The sequence below is a fragment of the Periplaneta americana genome, chromosome 11 (assembly GCF_040183065.1).
Source record: "Periplaneta americana isolate PAMFEO1 chromosome 11, P.americana_PAMFEO1_priV1, whole genome shotgun sequence".
NCBI classification, from domain to species: Eukaryota; Metazoa; Arthropoda; class Insecta; order Blattodea; family Blattidae; genus Periplaneta; species Periplaneta americana.
In genome coordinates this window covers 177,200,047-177,224,001 of record NC_091127.1, presented here as the reverse complement: position 1 = coordinate 177,224,001, position 23,955 = coordinate 177,200,047, and the positions used below count along the sequence as shown (strand labels likewise).

The 23,955-nt window shown below is 34.3% G+C and overlaps 2 protein-coding genes across 4 annotated transcripts in view; one reads left to right on the top strand and one right to left on the bottom strand.

The window, feature by feature from the left end:
- LOC138708578 (ionotropic receptor 75a-like) overlaps positions 1-22,014 on the top strand; it is a 28,896-nt gene extending 6,882 nt beyond the window's left edge. The window contains exons 4-9 of the mRNA XM_069838696.1: positions 2,026-2,196; positions 9,065-9,285; positions 12,663-12,874; positions 15,520-15,797; positions 19,707-19,904; positions 21,232-22,014. Of these exons, the coding sequence (XP_069694797.1) occupies positions 2,026-2,196; positions 9,065-9,285; positions 12,663-12,874; positions 15,520-15,797; positions 19,707-19,904; positions 21,232-21,295 (1,144 nt within the window). The 3' untranslated portion in view covers positions 21,296-22,014. The remainder of the gene's footprint in view (positions 1-2,025; positions 2,197-9,064; positions 9,286-12,662; positions 12,875-15,519; positions 15,798-19,706; positions 19,905-21,231) is intronic.
- LOC138709638 (facilitated trehalose transporter Tret1-2 homolog) overlaps positions 1-23,955 on the bottom strand; it is a 614,214-nt gene that overhangs the window by 121,122 nt on the left and 469,137 nt on the right. The gene's annotated exons all lie outside the window — the stretch shown is intronic.

Below are 23,955 nucleotides of genomic sequence, written 5' to 3'. Positions count from 1 at the left end.
TACGTTGAAATTTAATACAGGGAAGTCTTACCATACATATTCCGAAATTATTTGGGCTGACAGTTACCATGTGGAAGTGAAAACCATTTTTAGAGAATAATAAGACATTAAAACAATCTTAGGAAATCTTAAATTATTGTATCTCACAACATTAAATACCGTGCGACTTGGCTCTTGCGTTCCGCATGGGACTCGCACTCGGGTGGTCAATGGCTCGATTCCCGGACCGACCAACCTGTGGTTTTTCTATTGATTTCCACAGTTACTTAGACAAATGCCGGGTGCATCCTTCAGAAGACAGTTTCTTCTCAGCCAATGACCCAACCAATTCCTTTTCCTCTTCCTGATCAGTTTCAGGATCATTCTTTCTTCATCCACTCTTTCCAACATAGCTTCATTTCTTATTCTGTCCACTTCACATATTCAGTTCTTCTCCATATCTACATTTCAAGTGATTCTATTCGCTTCTCTTCACTTCGTCGTAATGTCCATGTTTCTGTCCCCATACAATGCCACACTTCACACAAAGCACTTCACTAGTCTCTTCCTCAGTTCTGTTTTCAAATATCCGCAGAAGATGCTCATTTTTCTATTAAAAGCTTCCTTTGCCATTGTTATTCTCCTTTTGACTTCCTGGCTGCAGCTCATGTTACTGCTTATAAAACACCCCAAGTTGTTCATTTGCTCTACTGCCTCGTATTCGCAAGTTTATCTTCTTTATTTTTGTTCCGACAATCATAGTCTTCGTCTTGTTTGCATTTATCTTCATCCCATACTGCTCACAGCTGTCATTTACCTCCAGTAGCATATCCCTTAGTATCATCTCCTCTTCTGCTAACAACGCCATACCATCAGAAAATTTTATGCATTTTATTCTTCTTCCTTCTACTATCACACCTACCATGTTCTGAAAACAGTTCTTCTCCAAATGTCCAAGTAGATGTTGAACAGGATAAGTGATAAAGGGCATCCTTGTCGTACTCCTCTTCCTATTTCACTTCCTTCAGATATTTATTCTCCTATCCTGGCTTTGATTCGTTGTTTGTTTGAGATAATACCTAAAAATGTCATGGAATAATGTAATAATAATTGCTATCACATACTATTCTTCAATGTTACTGAAATTATAATTAACCTCATATAATTTATATTCGGTTGAAAAGCTTTTATCATCCAGTCTGCTGTCAAAAAATCTGAAAGTTAGAATTTATAAAACAGTTATATTACCGGTTGTTCTTTATGGTTGTGAAACTTGGACTCTCACCTTGAGAGGAACATAGGTTAAGGGTGTTTGAGAATAAGGTGCTTAGGAAAATATTTGGGGCTAAGAGGAATGCAGTTACAGAAGAATGGAGAAAGTTACACAACACAGAACTGCACGCATTGTATTCTTCATCTGACATAATTAGGAACATTAAATCCAGACGTTTGAGATGGTCAGGACATGTAGCACGTATGGACGAATCCAGAAATGCATATAGAGTGTTAGTTGGGAGGCTTGGGAGGCCGGAGGGAAAAAGACCTTTAGGGAGGCCGAGACGTAGATGGGAAGATAATATTAAAATGGATTTGAGAGAGGTGGGATATGAGAGCGAATGGATTAATCTTGCTCAGGATAGGGACCAATGGCGGGCTTATGTGAGGGCGGCAATGAACCTCCGGGTTCCTTGAAAGCCAGTAGTAAGTAAGTAAGTAATTTATATTGTCATAGTTCAACATAAATAGGAAAAATGTGATTTTACTCTCTAGATAAAGTATGTGTTAATTATAATCCTTGAGCTGCATTCCCTTGGACACATCAAGATTTTCTGGGTGAGACATCAGCTGTTCAGTCGCCATATTCAATGTTTATCGAATACATAAGAAGTTATCTGGTCGTTTAGCTTCATATTAAGTTACAGAAAGGTTTATGTAATCGATAACTGCTATTCGACGTTTCAGAAACTCTTATCGAACAAACAGTGCTATCCAATAGATATCTGACGTTCCAGAAACAGGCTAGTAATCCATTATTTTCTGTTGTAGAATGAAGCTGATAGTCATGGACTCCTACGGGTACGCTACAGCGAACGGCTCCTATAATGGTCTCATCGGCCTCTTGCATAGTAAAGAAGTTGAGCTGGGGATATCGGCTGTGCTGATTCGACATGGAAGGCTCAAGTTTGTGGACTACACAGCGCCGACATGGCTATTCTGGTACAACACTTCGGAAACTAAGGATCTTAAAAGCTAAGAGCCTCTGTTGTACAGAGAGCAGTAATACTTTATGATTTATTTTTATTGCGGCTAAAATCAAGTAATTAAAGCAAATACTTTACTATAATAATACCGGACAGCTGTATACTAGCAGCATTGGCGTGAGTGTGAAATATCGCGGACCTGACATCTAGCGGAGCGGGATGGAATTACGTCCACATATACAAATATTAACATAGCGGGATTCGGACTATTGTTTAAAACGTGAGTTACTAATGTGGAGTAATATATGAAACACTTAAGAAATGTTGATTAATATTTAATGTAAAATTATTATCTTATATCAAAGCTGCATATTATGAGAAATATTGCACACTTCATATTACTTTCCGTTGTTAATTTTTACATATTTTTTCTTTGGTTTAGTGAGACAAAATCAATTCTGATATTAGGAATGAATTTACAATAATGTTTATATACGCATTGCTGACAACTGCAAAGATAAAATTGATAGTAATCTAATGCTTGTAATAATTAGTAAAGGCATGTGAACAACAATAAAACTTAATTTGATAAAACCTTAAAATTTCCGATACATTTTAACTTTTATTCATTTATGAGGTCTAGATAAAAAAGCCAATTTGTATTTTTCTATCAACACAAAGACGAAGGAATTAGGCCTACTAAAGAATTTTGTTGACTCACGTTTTATGATCCCTCGGAAATCGAAAGTACGATTTGGAGCAGTTTGTAATGCTATAATTGTAGCAGTTATAAACAGCACATATAAACCCTGACATTTTAACACAGCACTAATTAATAAAACTATTAACTAGCCCAGCAACAATATATATTTCAGTTTATTACAGCTTGTTTCACGAGTATCACCACACCAGCCGCCTAGATAGCAGCACCAGCGTCGTTCGCAATTGCTAGCTGTCCGGTATTATTATAGTAAGGTATTTGATTAAAGTCTCCTCCAACCATCTTATTTTTTTGCATATTTTATTCTAACGCAAACATTAAATAGATGCAGTTGCAACACCGCATAGTAATGACCTGTGTTTCACATATCTCAACACGACTGGCGAATTAAAAAAATTACATTAACTAAAACCTTCTTGCTCATAAGGGTGAGCCCTACTGTCTGTTGTTTTAGAGAAATTATGATGACGAGGAAATATCGTAATTCTGCATTGCGAAAACTCTTTCTATATATATTCAGAAAAAAAGTTGATCACAATATTTTATTGGAGACAAAATATTCACACAATATCATAACAAGTTAAGTAAGTAGTTTTATTAATACGGAGCTTCATAGTTTATTTGAAGAGAAAACCAGTAAAGTACATGAAAGCAAGAAAATTCCAAACAAAGCTTTAGTGTGTTTCAGTACAAAGACTCATCACTGCAAATACAGTAGAACCACAGTCTACTATATACAGTCGCGAAGCTTGAGATGATTTTTTGCAAATCTCGTGATAAAGCGCTCCAAGCGATTAGCAACTAGAAACAATAGACTGTCCACGGTCGACTTTGGACTGTGTCGTATTTCCATCGAGTGCTAGCTCGTTGCGTATTTCACATTGATGCTTGTGAAATGTTCGTTATTGGTTGTAATGACAATGTTAATGGTTAAAATACAATAATTAGAATAATAATATTTTACTAGAGACGTAGAAAAATTAAGTTTGTTTTAATGAAATTTATTGATCACGTTTTATTTTCAATTCTGGTGGGATTATTATTGCTTAGGCCTACTTTTTTTTTTCAAAGGATATGTTTTTAATTATAGCTGTTAATTTTGTTGTTATTTTTATTTGTTACTTTACTAGAGACGTAGAAAAAGTCTGTTACAATAAAATTTATTGATCACGTTTTATTTCCAATTCTGGTGTGATTATTATTGCTTAACCTCACCCCACTTTGTTAACTACGTGAGCCTACACTACAAGTACCGGTACACTTAAGTTACTCCGTTAATTCATATTTCCATTATTATTGTTGTAAAGGGAAATGCAAATTAATATTTTTTGGTTTCATAGTTAATTATCGCTATAATCTTGAATGAGTGAAGCGATTAAAGTAAATTTCAGTTCGTTTTGCACAAACAGAAATAATATTAACCTATTTCTTACAGGTATCTTCGAGTTTATGGTGAAATTTAATATACTTCATTAAAATAATAAATTAACTTAATGCATTTAATATTTCAATAATGGGAGGAAGGTGTTAATTTTTCCAAAAGAACACGACAACGAAAGTGTAACATATTTTGTCGTCTGCTAGGAGAGAGATCTGCGATGATGAGGCGATAGTAGCGATCCTAGTGGTGGGCAACTACCCATGTTTGCATTTTTACTACATATTGAGCTTCGCGACTGTATACAGTAGACTGTGGTAGAACCTCTATTATCCGTGGTAATGAAGGGGTGGACTGGACGGTTAATCGAAAAAATCGGATAATCCGTACCATAAAACATTTGCATAAGTCCATACTACAGTCTCATAATATTCCTTCGTAGTGTTGTCTTTAACATGCTAGATAGTGAATCAAAAGTTCACTAATTTAATTCTGGTTGTCAACGACGGGTATATAAGGGCCAAGGAAGTTCCTTATGATGGCTTTTTGTGAGAGGATAGGAATAGTAGAAGGCTCCTGTTGTAGATCTACATACGTCATACACTTTATCCTTATTTTTAATACAATCGCGCACAGTTGCAACGCCAATCACGTATTCTGATGCGAAATGAGCCGCGGTTTTTCTTTTCCCAAACCTCTCAATTATTATTTGCACTTTTATTTCGATACTTAGCAAAACACTTTTGACGCCCCGTGGAAGATATTTTGTATAAAAGTATTAAAGTACGGGCAATAGAGCAGTATGACAGGACTGAAAGCTGCACAGGTTTGATATATATATTGTGCGGAAGTTCTTGGGACTATTTCTTTGAAAGCAGGTAGTGACTATTTTACAAGTAGGGAAAAACACCTTCAAGTAATGTTCTTATTGCTTGCAGTAGTACCACAGTCTAGTATATATAGTCACGAAGCTTGAGTTTATGAGGGTACTAGGAACAACAGACTGTGCAGGTAGGTCTACCATTTCACATAGTCTGTAATGGGGCGATACTAGCGATCCTAGTGGTTAGCAACTATCTATGGATGCATATTTACTACGTATTGAGCTTCGTGACTGTATATACTAGACTGTGGTAGTACTATGTAAAGGTAAAGACTTTTAATAAAACACTAAAAAAAATAGGATTATAATATAAGGTATAGTACTAAGTTTCTTACATGTTTATTTCCGTAAGAAAGAAAGAAAGAAAGAAAAGAACATCAGAAAGACAGTCGGATAATCCGCCGATCGGTTAATAGGGTGACGGATAATCGGGGTTCTACTGTAAATGCATAAAATTTCAATTTCCGCATGGACACTACAAGTCAATTCTAGATTTTGCTATACAAGTGCAAGCGTCAACTTACATGGCGCCAGATTATTATTATTATTATTATTATTATTATTATTATTATTATTATTATTATCATTATTATTATTATTATTAATCCGTGGCGCTTCAGCCCGTGAAGGGCCTAGACCGACCAGCCAGCTGCTGGCCTCATGCCCACATGCCGAAGCAGAGGTGGACGATCATCCAACCAGAATAGAGGTATCGTGTGGTTAGCACGATGATCCTCCCAACCGTTATAGCTGGCATCCGCAACCGGATTTCGCTACCTATGGTAGCTCCCCAAGTGTATCACGATGCTGGGTGTGCACTGGTCCCATACACTGGCCGAAATTTCATGAGAAAATTTCTTCCCCCACGAGGACTCGAACCAGCGCGCATTCCGTAACGCGAGTCCTAGGCAGGATGCCTTAGACCACGACGCCACGGCGCGGGACTATTATTACTATTATTATTATTATTATTATTATTGTTATTATTATTATTATTATTATTATTATTTTTTATCTATGTTTATTATTGCGTCACTAACATTACTTATCTAACTTTCATTACTTTTACTTTCAAGTTATTTTATGGTCTAGATATTAATGTAATAACTATGTAAGCAATTGTATTCAATTAGAATTAGAGTCTGGCTGGTCGGAAGAGAAGGCCTACTGGCCTTAGCTCTGCCAGGTTAAGGGCCGGTATTATAAACGCCGTTTAAACCTTACGTTCAGTTTAAACTGAAGTTTTTCGTTCTGCTTCGTATTATAAACCTTAACTAGCAGTTAATCTTGAATTAACTTGAGTTTAACTTGATCGGCAGTTGTCTGCCGTTTACAGTTGAAGGCTCGTTAGTGCAAGATGGCAGTTCTCACAATACACATGGATACTGCAGACGTTTTCCAAGAACTTATGAGTGACGATATGTGAGTGATCAATATTACTGAACGACCACGGCGGCCAAGAATTTTTCGGAATAGAGTGCACCACTTTGAAATATACATAAATGAACATGAGTTTTAATACAGAAAACCTTCAGAATTAGCCTTATACTCTTAACCTTGTTGCGAAAAATTGAAACTCGGATACAACATGAAACAGAAAAATGAGAAAGTGCAAAAATATGTGTTTTAGAGTTAGAATTCAAAGATTACTTGAAAAGGTAAATTATTTCTTTTTTATTTTTGAAAACATTCTGTTGAATCTCTGCATCAGTTACCAGTTGCGCTGCGCTATTTTTCCTCTGGTAGCAGGCATACTGAAAACGATGGAAGATTTCGGAGGTGTCCGTAAATCTATATATATAATTTGAACTGGTAATGGAAATTACGGGAAAACGGCTGAACGGATTTTAATAAATGGCCCCTCATTTTGAAGCTTAGAACCCATAGTTTTTCGGAAAAGTAGTAGTTTTCAGTGAAATGTCAATTTTCCTACATAATTTTCCTATTTTCCAAAATCCATCTGTTGTCAGTTTTGAGAACTAATTTTATTGAATCACGGCCGACTTGATTGAATTTCAGAAAAAAAACATATTACAATAAACAATAGGCTATTACACGAAGGCCATGACCTGCAGGATTGCCGACATATTTAGAGCTCAATTCAATTTGTTATTAAAAACTGATTCTGCAGTGTATAATTTTCTGAGTACAGCTGTGTATTGGATATTCAAATCTACGAAACTTAAGGTGGTTTGATGACATTGTTACCATTAGAAATTAAATATTATTATAGTTAATATCATGATGCGTCTATTTTTCATTAATGGGACATAATATTGATGCTATATTGATGACATGAAAGTGAAACGTTTTGATGTTATGTAAGTAAATGTAGACAATATCTTAATTTAGATCTTCATTTTTATAATTTACTGAGTGGCTGCTATATATAACTAGAAAACTTAAGTAAGATAATAATATTGTTATTAAAAATCAAATATTTTTATACTTATTAACCCAGTGGGATTGGGTCTTTTTCCATATACTTAATGGCGGTGTAGTGTAGATATTGATATGTGTCATTGTCTTCAGTATTGGCTCGAGAGAGCGCAAAAATTACAGTTCCTAAGGAAATATAAAAAGGTATTAATTACTGATAAAATAAGAGGCCTAGAAAATTTTGTAGTCTCCAGATCATTTCAGCAAGATCTCTTAGTAGGATAAAATGATTTTACGCTCTACATTTCAAGTTCTACATGCAGCAGCTATAAGAAAATGCTATTGTTCGAAAGCTTAGCAAACCTGACATTTTTTTAACTTTTGCCTACAATCTGAAAAATTTTTATTTGAACGTCTAACGAACTTATTTTGCAGCAGCATTTGCTGCACAAGCCACTAGTCTACTATAAACCTATTGCGCATTGTACTGTGTGTGGCAGACAGTCTCCTGGTAAGATTTACTATGGGGCCTGATTTATAAACACACTAATAATATTACCTAATTTTACTAGACTCGTAAAAATAATTTTATCGTTTGACTGAATTCTGTTTCATAAATATTCCAGACAACACATAAAATACGCACACTAATAGTATTACTTCATTACTCAGTTGATTCTGTACGGAGTTACGTCGCGAATGATCATGCAAGGTTTAGTTTGGTTGCATTGTGTTTGGGAGTATAATGTTGGTAGCCAGCGTTAAGAAACTATTTGAGGTTAAGTCTGACAAGCATACTGAAGTACGCGGTATTAGTCCTCTTTAGGTTTTATTATGATGCTCTCTCTGATATCGAAGAACAAAGATGTTTCTTAATGAAGATTCTCCACGCCTATTTTAAATCAATAATATAATTAAACAGTTGCGATGTTCTTCTTTTCTTTCCTAGCAGTAATACCAATCGTATTCCACTTCAGTTTAACTTAACCGAGACTCTGTAATACGACACGTTGAATTAAACTCTAAGGGCCGTATTCATAGACATTTTTAGCGCGGGCTTTCGGTGGATTATCAGCGTTTTTCGTATTCATAAACCAGTGTTAGAGATAGGATATGATTTGAATTCTGTACTAGTAACCAGTGGATAGCCGGGGCTAGCTTAGTACGCTCGTAGCGCGTGCTGCGAAATGTCTATGAGTAGCACCCAAAGTTACGTTTAACTTAGGTTTAACATAACCTTTAGATTAACCGTATTTATAAAACCGGGCCTAAATAAATAAATTGTTAGACGTCCAAAGACGACCAATCAACCACATGCCTCAGCAGGAGGTTAACGTGCGGTTAGCGCTGTAATTACAGCTGGCTTTCTTCCCCAACTCATCACGTTACTAACGGTTCCATACACTGGCCTACGCATATGATGATTGTCCAAGTCCAACAGGTGGTCTGAGTGGAATTCGTGAACCCTATGATGACAGGTGGACCATCCAGATCCCTTGAAGATGCATTTTATGTGTGTTCAGCAATCCCATACTCTTCCGCCACCCCAAGGCCACGGCCATGCCAGACGCACTGGCACAGCCGTTCAGCGCTCCTGTGTGGCTGTGCTGCGCCGCCTGCTGGCTGCTCGTCATGGTCAGTCTGCGCTTCATCGTCGTGCTGGAGAGCCGCAGACAACAGACAGCGTCCGACCAGACATGGAGCACCGCCTGCATAACCATCGTAGAAGTCATTGCAGAGCAAGGTATGCAAGTAAAAGGCGTTTCACATTTCAGTCAGAATGTTCCTTCATGTTCTCTTTTTACAAAGCTGGAGTGCCACGTCTGTGTGGTTCTCAATTCAGACGGTCCGGGTTCGATCCCCGACATGATTGTGATGGAATTTATGGTGGACAAAGAAGACGTTGCTCTTTCATTTCTCCTACACCAGTGGTCGTCAGCACTCGCTGAAATGTGCAATGGATATGCGGTGCTGTCCCGTGTGCACTGTCGTGCAACAGGGAGAGATAGAGCTTACCCGATAGCAGCTACTAGAGCACTACTGCGTGTTCAGTTCAAAGTGTGTCATGGCTCGCTGTATGCCGTCATGTGGCTAGTCGATGAGCCTAGAGAATTCAATCTTCCTACACTTCCGCAGAGGCGTATTACCTATGTACCAGAGAAGTTGCCTGGCAAGTACGGCGTTCATTCTGAAGAGCACGTACCGATACGTACGGTAACGCCGGTAGTAACAGGAATGTGAACTGTTTGGAAACACGTACTGAAGTGAATTTTTTTCTTACTGTCGAGATATGGGGAGAGGGTTAAGAAGATTACTTACGTATTTGTTGACATTGATTTCGACGGTCAACATGGACCCAGAGCATTTGATTTGTGTTGTGGAATGTAGCCGTACGCAACCGATGATAACAAATACCCTGCGTACGACTTCCCGCGCAAAACACAGTTCGAAAGAGGTTATGGTAGCACACAGACCGTACAGACCGCCATCTGTTGCTACGACGTTCAAGTAATACCGTACACGTTCTCAAGTTCAGATTGAACGCCTTGATTAATAGGCAACTTCTCTGACATAAAAGCTGAAACTCGCTTCAAATCGCTGACTCACAACAGTGACGTCATGACACACTTCGAAATGAACACCCAGTATATGCACTGCGTTTTTCGCGGGTAAAAGAGCCTAGCCCCAGCGTGCTCTGTGCTGACGACCCCTGTCCTACACTCTTTACTTCTCCCCATTTCATCTATCATTAGCAATAGTTAAAAAGTGACTGAGGTTCAACCTTGGAGGTACTATGAGTTTCCGATGTTGATATAGGACTTAAGGTTTTGGAGTTACAGATCTTGGGTTCATCAGATACCTCGCTCTTTCAGGGCTCATGCAGGACGGCTAGCCCTGGATTCACGAATGTCAACTGTCATACTTGGATAAACATCGCATATAGGGCTTCATGTACTATGAGTTCTCGAATGAATGCATGCATTTGGGATCATTCTCATTCACGCTAGATATACATTACATTATTCCGTGGTAACAATAAACATGACTATATAGTATATACTGGACTTTATTTAGTATATACTCTTGTTAGTAAGAATAAAAACATTTGAGTACCTACTCATTTTTGATTACATAGTCATAACATGGAAGCATAGTAGAATATACTCGTGTCCATCTTGTACAGAATATATACTCATGCTTGATAAGAATAAAAGCTAGTATATGCTCATATTTATTAGTTCGTTCTCATGTTAGTCTGAGTATGGTTTGTAGCAGGCTCAATTCTGAATATTTGTTGATTTATGTTCAGTTTAAAGTTAAATAAAAAAAATGGCATAATTTATGAACGATGTAGTACCTCATGGAAAAATATAGAAAAAAGATGTGAACTTCAGAAGCCTTTAACGCTTCACAAAAGTGAATGTGAAAAAGGTTAAACACGTATTTGTTATTCATAAAAAACATAACCTATACAAATATGAATGGCTATCAAATTATAAGGTTAAATTGTATTGTTAAATATAATTAACAATCACAGTTTATTTTGTCAAATTTGAATTGCAAAATGCAATTACTTGCAACTTTAAATTATATATATATATATATATATATATATATATATATATATATATATATATATATATATATAACTCTCTATAATAAAAATAGAATTAGCATAACTGGAATTCTAGAAATGGATTGTAATCTCTATCCAACATCCCGTAATGACGATTTACCAGTACTATTTTTTTGTTTCCTGTTTATTAATGTTTATCTGATTCACTCTCTCTTTCATGTTTATTTATTTATTCATTTATTTATTTACTTATTTATTTGTTTATTTAATTTATGTATTTTATTTTATTAATTACTTTATTTATTTGTTTATTTGTTTATTTATTTATTTACTTATTTATTTATTAAAACCAAAACACAAACCACTACAGCATGCCGATAGGATGTGAAAGTCTATATATAAAAAAAAAAAAAGAAATGAGCATCACGGTGCAATGTGGTCAAAGAGGATAGGAAACACGAGTACATACTAATTTTTAAACGATCAAGAAGGCTGTAGAGATGAATATACAGGGTGTAACAACTTTAATGTTTAGAATTTCTGGAACATGTTCCCTGACACGTTCTACATTGATTAAACCTAACATACCTATATCCGAAATTAAGAGGTTACAGAGATAACAGAGCTGGAAAAAATAGAACTTCTTGCAGCTCCAAGCATTAGCCTATACCGTTTATACAAGGCCTATTTTATGGCATTACTAAGTAGAGATACATAAGAAACATTTGAAAAGCAGTGAATGAAGGAAATTTTACTTTTGAGAGAAATTAAATTAAAATTGTTTAGGTTGCTAAGGAAACGAAACAGACAACAGTTTAAAATAACAGTTGTGAGAAAAATAAACCGTATTGTGACTAGTCTTTTTATTGAGTTTTGACCATTAAAACATGCCTTTTGTGTACACACATCAGGAATACGCCGACATAGTTTATGTGTATGGACTGTGTGTTGGCAATGCAACAGCAGCTGTTTTGGCATATCAAGCACGGTTTCCAAATCGTAGGATTCCTAGTGCACAGGTATTTTCACGTGCCTATTGGCAAATTTCAAGAAGTGCAGTGTTTGGAATCTTAAGGACATTTTTTTTCAACTTTGTGCTGCTTCTTTCATACTCACAAGTAGTTGATATTAAAATGTAATATGGTACTAATAAAAATAATGACATAGACATGTCACTTTCGGAAATTGGTGTTACTTCTTTTAGTATTCAGCGATAAAATTAAACTCAAAAATTTAACTTTGGGGTACAAATACTCCAAAGCTATAGAACTTTGGATATAGGTGTGTTAGGTTTAATCGACGTAGAACGTGTCAGGGAACATGATCCAGAAATTCTAAACGTTAAAGTTGTTACACCCTGTATATTCGCGTTAGGTAGAATGTCTTTATTCTTACGAATATGAGTATGTTCTAGTGGTTACGAATATATAATCATAGGAAGTGCTCATACTCAAAAGTATAAACCTTGAGAAAGTACTTAAGCTTTATTCTTACTACCCATTATCTTCAGTAAGTAGAAGTATTTTATCCACATCTTTGTGCAGGCGCAGAAGTGAGCCACAAATGGACGTCGTGGCGCGTGCTGTTCCTGTTCGCGCTCGTGCAGGCCGTGATCCTCAACAACTACTACGGCGCCAGTCTAGTGTCGTCCCTAGTAGCGCCGTCTACGAAAACGATACGCACCGTCGAGGACCTCATCAAGAGCAGCCTCAAGGTCGGCTATGTCAACGTGAGCTACAACCATGACTTCTTCAAGGTACAGTAACAGCACAGTCTAATATATACAGTCGCGAAGCTTGGGATGATTTTTTGAATTTCTCGCGATAGTTGCTAGCCGCTTGGAGCGCTGTGAATACTAGGAACAATAGACTGTGCCATTGCCATCGTGATCTGATACAGGCCGTAAGGCAGACCATGTGACTCCCTTAACCCGATCACGAAGGGCGGCTTTTCAACCTTATAAATTAGTTGGAATGCATGAAGAGTAACATATATTTCTTTCAAATGTAGTGTAATTGCATTAATAAAATTTAAAACATCGATTATGAGACATTTCAGATTTGAGAGTTAAGGTGTAATATTATTTTTGGTGTGAAAATTACGTTGTTCGTATGCGTAATACCTGCCTTTATTTCGATTAAATATTGCGAAATACCTGTACATTCATTTATGCACGATTCAATAATTTTCAGTTACACCGCACGGATATTTAGATATGCTGAAATTATAGGTTATGTTTACTGTACCAGTTGCCCCTTTCTGTCTAATTTTAGTGGTCTCCAATGCCCTGCCATTACATATGCACTGGTATATTATGTCGTATGAAAATTATAGGTTATGTTTACTATATTTAATTTATATTCCTATATTCGCAATTATACATTATAATTAAACATAATGTCATGTATGATACCCCTCACATTCAATTTGTCTGTATTTTAATACTACAATTGAGACTGAATTACTGTATTTATCTACAACCTAAGAGACGAAGTAACACAATCGTATGTACACTAATTCCATAGGAGTGGTATAGTAAATTTTCTGTCTACAATTAAGGAAGGTAAATGTGCTAAATTAAAATCACAATATAAATTCTTTTTTATTAAATCTCAAAATAGTTTCCATTCTAAACTTAAAATGTTGATGCCAACAGATTATGTTAACATGTAAAATTCTCTTCACATTAAAATAACAGAGTTTTATAATTATTTCTGCAACATATTATGCAGCAAGAAGTACACGAAACTTATGGACACATTACACTAAATAAAACTTAGCAATGATACGCAATAAAGTAATAATATATTTCATTGAGCTCCCTACACTGAAATAGAAAACCCGAACATATATTACGGCGGTCCAGATCGAAAAGGCATTGACTGTGCCGTATTTCGCATTGTTGTGAAAAGTTGTGTAAACTGTGAAATGTTTGTTATCGGTTGTAATAACTGTAGATGGCTAAAATACAATAATTTGAATAATAATATGGGACAAGGAGACGTTTGTTGCACTATAAATTCTAAGAAAAAGAGGTCAGAATTATCCACATTCCGAAAGATCCAGGAAGGTGAGTTTATAAAATATAATATATGCTTTTTGAAAATAATATATGAACCTTACGTATTTCGTATTTCAATAATGGAAGGAAGGTGTTAATTTTTTTAAAAGAACACGATATCGAAAGTACAATACATTTTATCGTCTGCTAGGGAAAGAGTCTGTGATGAGGCGATAGTAGCGATCCTGGTGGCTAGCAACTATCTATGGATGCATATTTCAACTGTCTACGTTTGAATATTTAGTAAGTATTGAGCTTCGTGACTGTATATAGTAGACTGTGGTAACAGGGTCCAGGCTATGGTAATAGAGTGTGTACCCTTATGCTCAGAAATATAAACAGATTACTTGAGCTCCAAGACTGCTGTTTAATACAGAACACGTCCACTTTTATGCTCATAATTAAACACGACAGACCCAGTGGCGGACAGTGGGAAAGGAGCTAGTCTTTGCATATTACCTCTTCTGTAAGACAATACATTTAACTGAAGTCATTCAAAAACATATTAATTAAATTGAGCGACGTCGAGTACAAAGACCAGTGGCGGATACGTATTTAGAGTCAACTCTTCAGCAAGACGAAGTAGGCTAGGCTACATTAATTTGCAAAAATGGCTCTCAATCTCTCATTGATTAAAAGAGGACGCATTATAAGTAGGCCTATGTACTATTATTCTAATTACTCTTTTTTGTAATAGGTCTATACTGTTACTATCTGTGGAATTTCCCCAGAATATTATTCCAAAACTCATTATCGAATGAATGTATGCAAAGTATATTGTTTTTAAGGTATTGATATTTACTATCTTTTGCATAGATCTAATAGCAAAACACGCTGAATTTAGTTTGGGGGTAATTTCTTTAATATGATTTTTCCAATTTAACACTTTATCGATTTTTAAGCCAAGAAATTTGGGTGTTGTTGTTTCCAATAGGGATCTATTGTTAATTATTGCGCTAGAAATTTGCGAGATTGAATTTGGACAGGATTTAAATTGAATTATGTTAGTTTTGTTACAATTTAATACTAATTTATTGACTGAGAACCAGTCACATATTTTGAAGAGAATTTCCTCTGTTGAAGATTGGAATGTGTTGGAGTTATTGGCTGTAATTACTATACTTGTGTCATCTGCAAATAATATGGGATGACCTACATCTTTTATTAGGGGGGCAAGATCACTTATGAACACTAGAAAAAGGGAAATAACGACATCCATTGAATTTCACGGTTTCCGCTCCCTAATTATAAGTTGGTTAAGCTTATTTAGCAGCAATCAGCTTATTAAGTTTAAGCTCCGACTTCACTTACGAGGCATTGTGCGATCTTTAATCTTTCAGACGAGCTCGAATCCTCTAATTAAGAAACTATACTCCAAGAAAGTGTTCCCATCCTCTAACTCAAAGCCAAACGTCTTTTCAAGAGAAGTGGCCGTAAAGAAAATCAAGGAAGAAGCGTTCGCGATACAAGCGGAGGCTATCAGCTTGTACCCTCTCATCGAGGATCAGTTCGACGAGAGTGAGAAGTGCAGCCTGGCCGAGGTGAACGCCTTCCCGCCGAACACGGTCTACTCGATCATACAGAAGGGGTCGCCGTACAAGAAACTCTTCGCTTTTGGGTAAGTTCCACTGTTAACCGGTTAATTCTCTTTTCTCTTTTGCATTAGAGCGCTATCGACCAGCCAGAGACCAACGTTATTAAATACTGCAAGTGAGCATGTTTACGAGGCTAATTGAAATGCCTTCTCCAAAAATGCTTTGAAAGTTCAATCAGATTTATGAAATTAGTAATCATTACAGCCCAGTGCTTGGTCACCGACGCAGTGGAAACTGTTACCTGTGTACAGCACGCTGCAGGGTTAGTACACTTAACGGCAAAAGGAATGGGCCGACTCTTGGTCGATAGAAATGCTAAGTTCTATCGCGCGGTTCACTCGTGTAAACGTAATGCACTGCAAGGCATTGCTGTGGTGCCTCTCCATTGAAAGTCGTCCGTCTACAATGTAATCAATCTTACGAGCTACTGTATGTGTGGTCCAGTGATAAGAAGTCTGACTTTCGTGCCAGCGGTTGTGAGTTTGCCTCCCGCTACGGTATTTTTTTTTACTAGTTTAAAATGTGAAATGGCATTTGTTCATAAACTTCGTTATGTCTGCCTTGTAAAAATATTATTGCCCATCACCTGTTCGCTATTAATAGGGGAGCTGGTCTGTATAAACAAAAAATACTTGTTTCACATCCTAAAAAATCGGACACATATCAAACATAAATAAATGATTAAATAAACAAAAATAAACAATTTGTTAACATATTAACAAAAAAGGCCTGAAGTGGGGACTAATATCTCATCCACAAACCACCTGCGTCAACAACTGCCCTCATTCTGCGTAGCATGGAGTCATCAAGATTATGGAACAGGTCTAAATTCATGGCTACCTCCTCCCACGCATCTAGAAGTCTGTCCCAAAATTCATCAGCTGCCCAATTAGAGCATTTCGTTTGATTGTAGCCAACAAATTTTTAATCGGATTCATATCTGGTGATTTTGGAGGCCAGTCGACTAGTGTGGCGAGGAGCAAAACTATATCCTACGATGCCCACCAAGGAGTATGCAGAACAAGATGTTCATAAAGGCAGCAAGGTTCATTCCCCTCCCCACCCCAAATAATTTCAATTATACTATTGTCCGTCCAAAATATTTTGTTTGTGGAGAATGTGAAGAGTTGGATATAAAAATTTTGCTCAAAATAACACAGTCCTTGACACCTTGAAAAAGAGGGAAAGTTTTCATCAACGAAAAGCAAACGGCTATGATGCTATGGAATTTTCTTATAATCAATGTTCAGTTGTAGGCTAATTTGTTATCTTTATCTGAAATATATTTCGTGCAGACATTTTTTTATTGTTTATGTGACTTTTTGTTCATTTTGTATATTTATAATGAAGCGAAGTTTAATTTAGTATAGCAAAGAAGAGCTAAAATAAAAAAAAAAACGTGCCAAGCCAAGCTTAAATAAGTCTTAATTATTCTGTTATTCAACAAGCACATAAATATTAAAACTTGGTGCTAAATGCAGTTTCATTATGTAAAACTATAACCTAAAACTTGTTAATAAAATGTAACCCAGAAATGAATAATTAAAATTAAATATTTTGTTATAAAACTAAGTTTTATAAACTTGGGCTGTTGTTTTATTGTGGACCTCAATTGTAGCCTATACAGTTTATTGTATCAACCAATTTTTAGGTATAATTTTTATTTATTATTATTATTATTATTATTATTATTATTATTATTATTATTATTATTATTATTTTACACAGTTATCACTTTATTTTTCCATTAACACTAATATCTAGGTAATTGTCATTGTCTCAATGTAACACGTGCTATGCTGATCATACTAATTCTACTATTCCTTTAGTTGTGAGATTATATTCATGTGTATTAATTATTTTTTTTAAGTTAATACTTGTATAGTAGAATATATTTTCCTGTTTGTGATTATGTATTCAGTCTCTTTTTTATTATATATATTATTATTATTATTTTACACAGTTATCACTTTATTTTTCCATTAACACTAACATCTAGGTAATTGTGATTGTCTCAATGTAACACGTGCTGTGCTGATCATACTAATTGTACTATTCCTTTAGTTGTGAGATTATATTCATGTGTATTAATTCTTTTTTTAAGTTAATACTTGTATAGTAGAATGTATTTTCCTGTTTGTGATTATGTATTCAGTCTCTTTTTTATTATATATATATATATTTATTATTATTATTATTATTATTATTATTATTTTACACAGTTATCACTTTATTTTTCCATTACCACTAACATCTAGGTAATTGTCATTGTCTCAATGTAACACGTGCTATGCTGATCATACTAATTCTACTATTCCTTTAGTTGTGAGATTATATTCATGTGTATTAATTATTTTTTTTAAGTTAATACTTGTATAGTAGAATATATTTTCCTGTTTGTGATTATGTATTCAGTCTCTTTTTTATTATATATATTATTATTATTATTTTACACAGTTATCACTTTATTTTTCCATTAACACTAACATCTAGGTAATTGTGATTGTCTCAATGTAACACGTGCTGTGCTGATCATACTAATTGTACTATTCCTTTAGATGTGAGATTATATTCATGTGTATTAATTCTTTTTTTAAGTTAATACTTGTATAGTAGAATGTATTTTCCTGTTTGTGATTATGTATTCAGTCTCTTTTTTATTATATATATATTTATTATTATTATTATTATTATTATTATTATTATTATTATTATTATTTTACACAGTTATCACTTTATTTTTCCATTAACACTAATATCTAGGTAATTGTCATTGTCTCAATGTAACACGTGCTGTGCTGATCATACTAATTCTACTATTCCTTTAGTTGTGAGATTATATTCATGTGTATTAATTCTTTTTTTTTTTTTAGTTAATACTTGTATACTAGAATGTATTTTCCTGTTTGTGATTATGTATTCAGTCTCTTTTTTATTATATATATATATATTTATTATTATTATTATTATTATTATTATTATTATTATTATTATTACACAGTTATCACTTTATTTTTCCATTAACACTAATATCTAGGTAATTGTGATTGTCTCAATGTAACACGTGCTGTGCTGATCATACTAATTGTACTATTCCTTTAGTTGTGAGATTATATTCATGTGTATTAATTCTTTTTTTAAGTTAATACTTGTATAGTAGAATGTATTTTCCTGTTTGTGATTATGTATTCAGTCTCTTTTTTATTATATATATATTTATTATTATTATTATTATTATTATTATTATTATTATTATTATTATTATTATTATTTTACACAGTTATCACTTTATTTTTCCATTAACACTAATATCTAGGTAATTGTCATTGTCTCAATGTAACACGTGCTGTGCTGATCATACTAATTCTACTATTCCTTTAGTTGTGAGATTATATTCATGTGTATTAATTCTTTTTTTTTTTAGTTAATACTTGTATACTAGAATGTATTTTCCTGTTTGTGATTATGTATTCAGTCTCTTTTTTATTATATATATTTATTATTATTATTATTATTATTATTATTATTATTATTATTATTATTTTAAAGTTAATACTGATTGTTTATATTATGTATTCAATCTCTCTTTTTTACTTTATTATGTGTATCATTATTTTAAAGTTAATATTTGTATACCGATATGTATTTTTCTGTATGTGATTTGATCCTGGTTGAGTGGAAGAGATGACCTGATGGCCTTAACTCTGCCAGGGAAAGTAAAAAACTATTATTATTATTATTATTATTATTATTATTATTATTATTATTATTATTACCCGCATATAAGAAGCACGAAATACAGGGAGGAAAGTAAACGTACTTTTCGCACCTGTCCACAGCCTTCAGCATTATAGTCACTGATTACCTAACTTGTGTGAAATGTGACCAAACACTGGGCTTTAGTAGGCTCAATAACAGAGACTCTGTGGCAGGTTGCGCGCTCTGTGGGAACGCGGTCTCATGAAGCGCCAGCTGCACCTGTGGCGTCCGAGTCCTCCACAGTGCTACGGCGCCAACGAGGTGCCGGGAGTGGAGCTGGGAGCCATCTCGCTGGCTCTGGTACTACTCGCTGCCGGCACGGTCACCGCCCTCGCCATCCTCGTCGTCGAGTGCCAGCTCTCTCATGACAGGTGCAAAACTATTCTTAATTATTATACATTCTCAGGAGGACATTAAACGCACAATAAATAAGGGAAATGCCTGTTATTATTCGGTTGAGAAGCTTCTATCATCTACTGTGCAGTAAAAAAATCTGAAAGTTAGAATTTATAAAACAGTTATATTATCGGTGGATCAGAATGGTTGTGAAACTTGGACTCTCACTTTGAGAGAGGGACAGAGGTTGGGTGTTCGAGAATAAGGTGCTTAGGAAAATATTTGGAGCTAAGAGGGATCACAGGAGAATGGAGAAAGTTACACAACGCAGAACTGCACGCATTGTATTCTTCACCTAACATAATTAGGTACATTAAATCCAGACGTTTGAGGTTGGCAGAGCATATAGCACGTTTTTGTGAATTCAGAAATGTATTTATTTACACTGCAAGTGGGCAAGCACCCGGTGGCAGTGGTATACACAATATAAACAATACACAATAAAATTACAATACACAATACAATTATATACACAATACAATAAGAATACACAATACAATTTAACACAATAATAATAAAACATAAAATAACCCAATTTTATAATACAACCTACATATGTATAGGCCCTACATGAGTTTCAATAGTCTTTCACTTTACTCTCATCTCACTCACTGTAGTGGCACTATGACGCATTTCACTGACACTTTAGCACACATTTCACTGTCACTCTATAACACATTTCACTGACACTATAGAACACATTTCATTGACGCTATAAATTATCACTGATCGGAAGTATTCACTGCACTGTAAAGCCATAACTTCACTGACTCACCTCGCTTCACTGATACAACAGTTCAAATAAGTCAAATAATTACATCCTTATGCATACTTATAAACAGAACTACATTTAAACTAAACATTTCTAGTCTAAGGCCCTCTTACACGCTATTTTTAAATAATTTACAAGTCAAACCAAGAGAGTAACTCGTCAGGCTAAATAAATATATGTCACCTTAAAAGATTAAATGTTAAATGTCACCTTAATTTTAATTTGCACTTTATACACAACTTTTTAAGTTATTCGTGAATCTCCTTAAGAAAGGACAGCCCTCAAAGACCGCTGCAGGTAGTGTGTTAGTTGGTAGACGTGAGGGGTAAAAAACCTTTGCAGAGACTGAGACGTAGATGGGAGGATAATTAAAATGGATTTAAGGGATTAGGGATATGATGTTAGGGACTGCATTAATCTTGCACAGGATAGGGACCAATGACGAGCTTATGTGAGGGCGACAATGAACCTGCAGGTTCTCTAAAAGCCATTTGTAAGTAAGTATTATATATTTTCTTTGTGATTTACAGGTGCTGCAAAAGGTTCATCTTGAAGCCTAAATACGACAAAACGATACATCGTGCAAAGAAGTGAGAAAGATGCGATGGGAGGAAAAACAAAGCAGAGATGTTCACATAGTAGATACGAGATAAAAATCTAACTTTAATTACATAGCTTAAGTAGAACATATTTCACATCTTCGAATTAAGTTAAATGTAGTAGTAGAGGTGGTGGTAGTAATAGTGGTAATGATGGTGGTAGGTGGTAGTGGTAATGATAGTGGTAGTGGTAGTAGTAGAAAAGCTTTATGTATTTTGTCCAGCAGAATTAAGATCATAAATTTGTTGGACTGGATTATCCAACAAATTTGATTCATTCCGAATTGAATGTTTTTAGAATTGACCAAATTTATAAATACTCTTTAATGAAATTCTATAATAAAAATAGAATGAAATTTGTAGCTCAGCCACACGCTCATAATACAAGACCAAATGAAAATTTTAAATTAGTTGAACCTAAATGTTTCACATCTGCTCCTTTACTACACAGTACAAATTATGGTCCACGTCTATATAATTCGATAATAAAATTTCATCCAGAATTGACTACTTTAAGCAATGAAATTTTCAGATCCAGAATTAAAAAAATTATATGACAGACTTCCTTGTATTATATTATGTACCATGTATTGTAAAACAAGTTTATTTCTATCCTAAGTATATTTTTTCTATCTTATCTTGGTTACTATATCTACATGACCTGTACTAATTATACTACTAATAAAAATTTAATATTAATCCACCAATCTCAACATCGTCTCTTTTTTCACTCAGTTATTACTAGTATTATTATTATTATTATTAGTATTATTATTTACTAAATTTATTATCATCATTATGTGAGCTTTTTCCTTAAGTATTTTGTCTACAAAGTATGTGTATCTATGTAACGGAACTGTCCCCGAACACGAGCTTTGCTCTTTCGGGGTATTTAATGTAACGTTTATATATATATATATATATATATATAATTATTAAATAAATAAAACTAAATAAGGCCTTCACTTGAAGTCACACACAAATTACATAAAGACAAAGGAAGATTCTTGTACATCAAACCTTGACATTATATGAGCATTATGAACATTAAATTAACTATACAATTACAAGTACCACTAAACACAAAATTATTATTATTATTATTATTATTATTATTATTATTATTATTATTACTATTATTATTATTACTATTATTATTACTATTACTATTATTATTATTACTACTATTATTATTATTACTATTATTATTATTATGATCACTATTACTATTATTACTATTATTATTATTATTATTATTATTATTATTATTATTATTATTATTATTATTATGCACTATAACCTTTACTTTTTAAGTTCGCTCCAGAATATGCCATTAGGAAAGTCCAGGAGAATAGAGAGGGTTTGGAATTGAAAGGGTTACATCAGCTTCTTGTCTATGCGGATGACGTGAATATGTTAGGAGAAAATCCACAAAATATTAAGGACAACACGGGAATTTTACTGGAAGCAAGTAAACCGATTGGTTTGGAAGTAAATTAAATCCCGAAAAGACAAAGTATATGATTATGCCTCGTGTACGAAATGGAAATAAAAAAAAAAAAAAAAAAAAAAAAAAAAAAAAACGGAAATTTATTCTTTGAAGAGGTGGAACAATTCAAATATCTTGGAGCAACAGTAACAAATATAAATAATACTCGGCAGAAAGTAAAACGCAGAATAAATATGGAAAATGCGTGTTATTTTTCGGTTGAGAAGCTTTTATCATCCAGTCTGCTGTCAAAAAATCTGAAAGTTAGAATTTATAAAACAATTATATTACCGGTTATTCTGTATGATTGTGAAACTTGGACTCTCACTTTGAGAGAGGAACATCGGTTAAGGGTATTCGAGAATAAGGTGCTTAGGAAAATATTTGGGGCTAAGAGGGATGAAGTTACAGGAGAATGGAGAAAGTTACAAAACGCAGAACTGCAGGCATATTTTTCTTCACCTGACATAATTAAGAACATTAAATCCAGACGTTTGAGATTGGCAGGGCATGTAGCACATGTGGACGAATCCAGACATGAATATAGAATGTTAGTTGGGAGGTCGAGATGTAGATGGGAGGATAATATTAAAATGGACTTGAGGGAGGTGGGATATGATGGTAGAGACTGGATTGATCTTTCACAGGATAGGAACCGATGGCGGGCTTATTTGAGGACGGCAATGAACCTCCGGGTTCCTTAAAAGCCATAGGTATTATTATTATTATTATTATTATTATTATTATTATTATTATTATTACTATTACTATTATTATTATTATTATTATTATTATTATTATTATTATCAGACATATAAGAAATACACAAGCTCAAAAGAAAAGAATATTATGAAGTTATGAGACACTTTAATAAAATGATATAAAATTAAACAAGCTAGAGAATTGAATGTAGAATTAATAAAACTAGATCATGTGAGAGTGGATGCTGGTGGGAGAAACTGAGTGCCGCCTGAGGTAGGAGAAAGAGGAAAGTAAGTGGTGACGGTAGAGGAGAAGAGAGCAATCTGTACATCACGTTTTAACGAAAAAGAATTCACAATAAAATTAATATTAAACAATTAATAAATAAAACCTACTTCGTAATAAACTGTTATGATATTATAACCCATGGATTTCATACTAGCAAGAGGCTCGTGTGAATTTAT